Genomic DNA, 7,199 nt, shown 5'->3' on the forward strand with positions numbered 1-7,199 from the left:
GGTTCCGCGGACGGCGCTGAATAGAAGCTCCCTTCCTCATGGGCATAACTGAGTATGGGTGTTGTAAGCAAGAGTAGGCCTAGCCCAATCTCTCATACATGAAGTTAATCATCCTGGTCCCACGTATTGTCGCCGCCATAGGGCCCGCTAGCAAAGTGTGAGCATGCAAAAAGGAAGGTGGTGGTTGTGCACTTCATTTCGGTGGAGGTCGATTTGGATGGTTCACAGAGGCATGGGGGCAGCGGCGTTGCTCGGCACACCTAGGTGCGGCGGGGATGGTGGAGTTGGGAGGTCTGACAGCATCCTGTGTTGGAGGTCATGTTGTGCAGCGCACATGAATGCTCGGAGCTTGGGCGGTGATGTGTGCGGGTTGGTTGTGGGTTGTGAAGGGCATATCTGTCGTGCAACAGAGGTTGAGGTGTGCGTGACCACTGGGTGCATACACTCCGGGTTGGAGGTGGTGTAACGTTGTCTGTTCTGTCTACTTCGGTTGTGTGAGCAGTGGGACAACGAACGCGGAGTTATTTACGCAAAACCACCACACTTGGAGCTAGAATAACAATTTGATACCAGATTTTTGCCAAGCCACAAAAACCCACCAAAATTGCGCCTAATCCATAACACGGAGCACTGATTGTCGAATTTGCTCGCGAAAATAGTCGTTCTGGCCTATTGGGCCCACCTGTCGGACTGACGTGTCGAGGGCTAATCCGAGTAAATATTTGACCCGCTGAGGTGGACGGGGGACCCACCAGTCAGCCACTCATCTTCTTTCTCCTATTTCTTTCTTCTTCCTCGTGTCTTCCCTCCCCTACGATAGCTAGTCCGAACTCCGAAGGCAACCGCACGGGCCTATTGACGGGTGGTGGCCAAAGGGAGGAAAGGGAGGAGGCGCGGGAAGTGCCAGCCGGCGGCGGCCGCGCCGCTCTCCCATCCGGCCCATCACCCAAACTGCTGCCTCGCCGCCACCCATGGCGTCCGCCGCCTCCGCCCCCTCTATCTTATTTGTATTCGGCGGCGGCGGCCGCGCCGCGCGCCCATCTGGCCCGTCGCCCAGGCTACTGCCTTGCCGCCACCCATGGCGTCCGCCGCGGCCACCTGCACCTATGCGTCACCCAGGTCCGAGTCCACACCGCGCCGGAGGTGGAGCGTCCCAGGCTGCATCAGGTTCCAGGCTCACACGACGTATAGCTCACCCAGGGCCTTGCCGCGCTGCTCGTGCTCCGGCTCACTGGCGCGCTCGCGAGGGATGTCGCCATGGTGTTGTTGGAGTTCATCGAGATGCTCCGGACCATGCACAACACTTGGGGGCCGGTGACGATCCCCGTCCTTCCCGAGAGCAGAGCACACACGGCGACGTCTGCGGACAGCAGGAGAGTACTCAGGGCGCGGGAAGCACGCGGCTGCTCTCCGGCCGCCCAGAAGGTGTTCGGTGGAATGCCCCATTGTAAGATTGATGTGAAGAAGAAGACCTTCCAGTCCATGACAGGTGGGGACCAACTCTCATTTGCCACATCAGTTGGTCAAATTTTTGGTCTTCGCCACGTCAGCCTGACAGGTGGGCCCAATAGGTCAGAACGACTGTTTTCACGAGCAAATTCGACAATTAGTGCTCCGCGTTACACATTAGGCGCAATTTTGGTGGTTTTTATGCCCTGGCATAAATCTGGTATCAAGTTGTTACCCTGGCCTCAAGTGTGGTGGTTTCGTGTAAATAACTCACGAGCGCGGCTGGGGCGTTCATGCTCGGAGCTTCGAGCCTGGATGGCGGCTACTGCCAAGGTGCATCTCAGATCCGGTTGGATCGGGACCGTGCAGGCTGGCGGTCGCTGCTCTATTGGCGGTACGACTGGTGTTTTGTTGTTGGCCGTGGTGCGACAAGGTCGTGCGGTGTGGTATTGCTTGTGTTGTGGGCACAATGGTGTTGTGGTCTCGATCAGGGTCCAGGTGGTGCCGACATCGACTCCAGGGTTCCTCCTTGATGTTGTGTGATTGTGATGTCCTGCTTAGTTCAGTGTGGTTTGCCACCAATGAGTACAAGCGGAGCCACGATTTAGGGGGTGTTTGGTTGAGAAGTCCTAGGACTTTTTCTAGTCCCAGGGACTAATCAAAAAAGACTCTTTAGTAGAGTCTTTTTCTAGTCCCTGTAGAAAAAGTCCCTCCCGTTTGGTTCCTAGGGACTTTTTATGGACTTTTTCTAGTCTCTCGGACTAAAAAGCCCTGAACCAAACACCCCTTAGTCTTTCACGTTTGTAGCAGCTGGCCCCATACACAGTGTATGTTAAGGTGGCGAGGAATAAGGTTTTGGGGGAAAGATTTGATTGACGAGGGTCGTTACTGACGATGATTAGAGGCATTATCGGAGGGTATTTTTTTCAACATTGGTACGTGCCCGTCGAAGTGTGGCAGCGTTGGAGGTTGTTGACATGGCTGGACATTACCAAAGGTTCGATGGGGTTGGTCAAGCACGGTTCGGGCGAAAACTTTGTGGTTGATGATGGTCGATGCGGACGACGACATCGTCCATGGGTGTCGTTTTCCTTCTTGAAGCCACTCCAAAGATCTTGCTCTCAAGTCGTCTTCGGTGGTGGTGGTGGGTTTAGGTCGTTATCGGTGTTGTGCGTTTTTCTTCTTTTTTTTCTTATGTATATGATGTGGTTCGCCTTAGTTTTCCTTGGAAAACTAGAACATTAAAGTGAGCTGTAGCTTAAACCGGGCCGCGTGTGACTCGAGCTAGTATATTGCAGTGCAAAATTGCTGAAAATCATGTGTCTACCTAGCCATGTACTACTAGTAAGCAGCAGACGGATACACACTTGTGTTGCAACACGGCTCGTGTGTTTTTGCCGTCGAACAGTATCAACGAGCAGACCGTAACGTTTTTGGCGATCCTGGCTGTTGAGCCAGCCGGCTGAAGGGCTGGAGCAAGGACGGCCATCCGATGACTGAAACTGTGCCCATGTCTGAAGAAATCGACACTTTCGTCAGTTAACTGGAACAGGGTCCGGCCGCTGCATAGAGCCCCCGGCGCCATCACCATGTACATGTAATCGACCACCACAGCCTCCCCTCCTCATGCCGAAGGCCGTGCGTACCCTCCCCTTGGTCGCCAGCCTCGTAAACCGATAGCTGAAAACTGAAATTAAGAAATGGAACAGAGAAACATCTTTGCAAATTCAGAATCGTTGTCAGCAGAGTTTAACAGAAGGCCATACCCTGATACCCACAAATCAGAACGGAAGTTGCAGATTCAGATCTCACACAAACAGGATCATAGCATGAACTCTGTCAAGTGAAGCGACGGGGATAAGAACTGAACATGATAGAGAGCCATGACACAGATCAAAGAAGCACCATAACTATTTCATGAGGTAATGAAACAATGTGTTCCCACAGAACCAACGCAAGTTACAAGACGACATGGTCTGAACAGCCGACTGTTACAGAGAACCATCCTAGCCTAGGAGGAGGTGAACTTGGTGACTGCCTTGGTGCCCTCGGAGACGGCGTGCTTGGCGAGCTCGCCAGGGAGGACGAGGCGGACGGAGGTCTGGATCTCCCGGGACGTGATGGTGGGCTTCTTGTTGTAGCGCGCCAGCTTGGCGGACTCGCCGGCGAGCTTCTCGAAGATGTCGTTGATGAAGGAGTTCATGATGGACATGGCCTTGGAGGAGATGCCGATGTCCGGGTGCACCTGCTTCAGCACCTTGAAGATGTAGATCTTGTACGTCTCCACGCTCTTCTTGGACTTCTTCTTCCCCTTCTTCTCACCGCCCTCCTTGGAAGCCGGCGGCCGCTTCTCGGCCTTGGTCTTCTTCGCTGTCGTCGTCTTCTCGGCCTTCTCCGCCACCGGCTTCTTCTCCGCCTTGGGGGCCATGGATGCCGCTGCTGCTGCTGCTTCGACGAGGAGAGGTGTGGTGTTTCGCTGGGAGGCAGAGGAGGATTGGTGGGGAATCGGCGGCGACGGCGCGGCAGAGTTTATAGGAGGGGACAGCAGGCTCTGATTGGTGGAGGGGTGCGTGCCACGGATCGCTGTGTCCTCCAGTGGTTTAATACGATCTCAGCCGTCCGACGCTTTGCGCGATGGGCGCCCCGGATGCGCCTCGGCGCGGATCACTGACGTGGCGAAGACATGGGTTTCGGCCCACGCCCGCTGACGGAGGACCAATTGGGCTTTTTCCGTGACGGCAATTTTGAATTCAACTGTTTTTCAACTTTTCCCTAAAAAAAACTGTTTTCCACTTGTTTTTCGATCGTACTGTATGTCTGAAAAAAAAACTGTTTTCCCTTCGACTTTTTCTGTGCTGGATTTGGCCGAGGTCATGGGCCTCTTGGGAACGGATCCTCTAACATCACGAAGGGATGTCACGAAGCTACAGAGTAAAATCCAGTGCAAAACAGAGAAGGATGTCACGGTTACTGTAGCGCTATGTACTGTAGACAGTTACTGTTCATAGAAAATAAATCTGAAATTGATTTTATTGCACCACTTGTATTTGTATCTAATTTTTGTAAATATATATAGTAGATTTGTAATTTGTAAATTAATTCAAGTCATTTTAGTCTTAATCATATGGATGTGAAAAAGGGATGTCAGGGTACTGTAGCTTCCCTGACATCCCTTCTTGATGTTAGAGGATCTTGTTCCGGGCCTCTCCGTGCAACTGGTTTGAAGGTGTGATACGAGAAGATGTGATTAGCTAGCCAAGATGGTGTTTATGATGTGTTGCTTTTCCAACTGCTTCAAAGGATTACACAAGTAATTCACATCCCAGCACGCGTTGCGGTGCTGGTTCTGTCCCGGCACAGGTCTGTTGCCCTGCAAGGTGCTGTGATCGATTTTTGTTTTCACGCTTTGTCAAGTACTCCCCTGTAAAGAAATATAAAAGCGTTTAGATCACTACTCTACGGAGGGAGTATTGTTTGTCCCTCCGCATCGTTTGCAACTGTGACAGGTTTCTCTGATCAGTTTCTCTGCTCAATCAAATGTTTTGGATGGACTGGATGGAATGAAGATATTAAGTTGAACGACCGAAGGAGCCCTGACCCTCGCGTCGCCTGACTGGGCGACTCGGGGGGGAACCCCTGCCGCCGCCGCCCGGCACCCCACCTCTCCCCCACCCCCGTGTCGCCACCGTCGGAGGGCCGGCCGGTAAAGCCTCACCGGGCCCTATGATGGTGGCGGTGGGGCCGTTTTTCTCTTCTCCGAGCCCTGGCCTCCCCTCCGCCCCTCCCCCGAGATCCGGCCCCTGGCGGCGCCGGCGGCCTCCACCGGCGACGGCGACGGCCTTCCCCTGGTGGATTCTTCCGCAGCATGACGCTAGCTCAAGTGACCTCGCCCAGTTGGGCTCCTGATGTTGGCTTGAACTACGTCGGTATTTCCCCAAAGAGGAAGGGATGATGCAACACAGTAACGGTAGGTATTTCCCTCAGTGATGAGACCAAGGTTATTGAAATAGTAGGAGAACCACACAACACCACGTAAACAACACCTGCACACAAAGAACAAATACTTGCAACCCGACGTAAGAGAGGGGTTGTCAATCCCTCACGGGTAAAATTGTAGTAGTTTGGATTAATAGATCTCGCGGGAACGCGAGATAAAATAAATAAATAAAAGTTGCAGCAAGGTATTTTTGGATTAATAGATCTGAAAATAAAAACAAATAAAAATAGATCTCGAAGGCAAATATGATTAAGAAGAGACCCGGGGCCCGTAGATTTCACTAGTGGCTTCTCTCGAGAAAAAATATCATATGGCGGGTAAACAAATTACAGTTGGGAAATTGATAGAACTTCAAATAATCATGACGATATTCAGACAATGATCATTATATAGGCATCACGTCCAAGATTAGTAGACCGACTCCTGCCTGCATCTACTACTATTACTCCACACATCGACTGCTATCCAGCATGCATCTAATGTATTAAGTTCATGGAGAAACAGAGTAATGCAATAAGAACGATGACATGATGTAGACAAGATCTATTTATGTTGAAATTGCCCCCACCTTGTTATCCTTAATAGCAACGATACATACGTGTCGGTTCCCCTTCTGTCACTGAGATCAAGCACCGTAAGATCAAACATATCACAAAGCACATCTTCCCATGGCAAGAAAAATCGATATAGTTGGCCTAACTAGACCAAAGATTCGAAGAAGAAATACGAGGCTATAAGTAATCATGGATATAAGAGATCAAAAGACTCCAATAACTTTCATGGATAAAAACATAGATCTGATCATAAACTCAAAGTTCATCGGATCCCAACAAACACACCGCAAAAAGAGTTACATCAAATAGATCTCCAAAAGACCATTGCATTGAGAATCAAGAGAGAGAGAGAGAGAGAGAAGCCATCTAGCTACTAACTATGGCCCGTAGGTCTACAATGAACTACTCACGCATCAGCGGAGAGCACCAATGAGGATGATGAACCCCTCTGTAATGGTGTCTAGATTGGATTTGGTGGTTCTGGAACTTGCGGCGGCTGGAATTGATTTTCGTCGACTCTCCTAGGGTCTCTGGAATATTGGGGTATTTATAGAGCAAAGAGGCGGTGCGGGAGGTGGCCGAGGTGGGCACAACCCACCTGGGCGTGCTGGGCCCCAGGCGCGCCCTGGTGGGTTGTGCTCCCCTCGGAGCTCCCCTCAGGTACTTCCTTGGCCCAACAGGTGTCTTCTGGTCCAGAAAAAATCCATAAAAAGTTTCGCTTTGTTTGGACTCCGTTTGATATTGATTTCCTACGATGTAAAAAAAACAAGCAGAAAATAGCAACTGGCACTTGGCACTATGTCAATAGGTTAGTCCCAAAAAATGATATAAAGTTGCTATAAAATGATTGTAAAATATCCAAGAATGATAATATAACAGCATGGAACAATCAAAAATTATAGATACGTTGGAGACGTATCAGCATCCCTAAGCTTACTTCCTGCTCATCATTGAGTAGGTAAACGATAAAACCGAATTTTTAATGTGGAATGCTGCCTAACATGTTCATCACATATTCTTTTCTTTGTAGCATGGATGTTTGGACTTTTATATGGTTTAAAGCAATAGTCTAGTTTTGACATGAAGACTTTAATACTCAAGCATATCAACAAGCAAATGTGTCTTTCAAAATATTAACACTAAAGCAAGTTATCCCTATCCCATTATGCTCAATTATTGATCCATTCGTGAAACACACT

At 50.2% G+C, this 7,199-nt stretch overlaps 1 protein-coding gene across 1 annotated transcript; it reads right to left on the reverse strand.

The window, feature by feature from the left end:
- Positions 1–3,340: 3,340 nt before the first annotated feature.
- On the reverse strand, positions 3,341–4,018 carry LOC123161607 (histone H2B.3-like). Its single transcript, XM_044579427.1, has one exon. The coding sequence runs from the start codon at positions 3,875–3,877 to the stop codon at positions 3,461–3,463; it is 417 nt and encodes a 138-aa protein (XP_044435362.1). The 5' UTR covers positions 3,878–4,018; the 3' UTR covers positions 3,341–3,460.
- Between the last annotated feature and the right edge of the window lie 3,181 nt (positions 4,019–7,199).

Source organism: Triticum aestivum, chromosome 7B (assembly GCF_018294505.1).
Source record: "Triticum aestivum cultivar Chinese Spring chromosome 7B, IWGSC CS RefSeq v2.1, whole genome shotgun sequence".
In the NCBI taxonomy this organism is placed as follows: Eukaryota; Viridiplantae; Streptophyta; class Magnoliopsida; order Poales; family Poaceae; genus Triticum; species Triticum aestivum.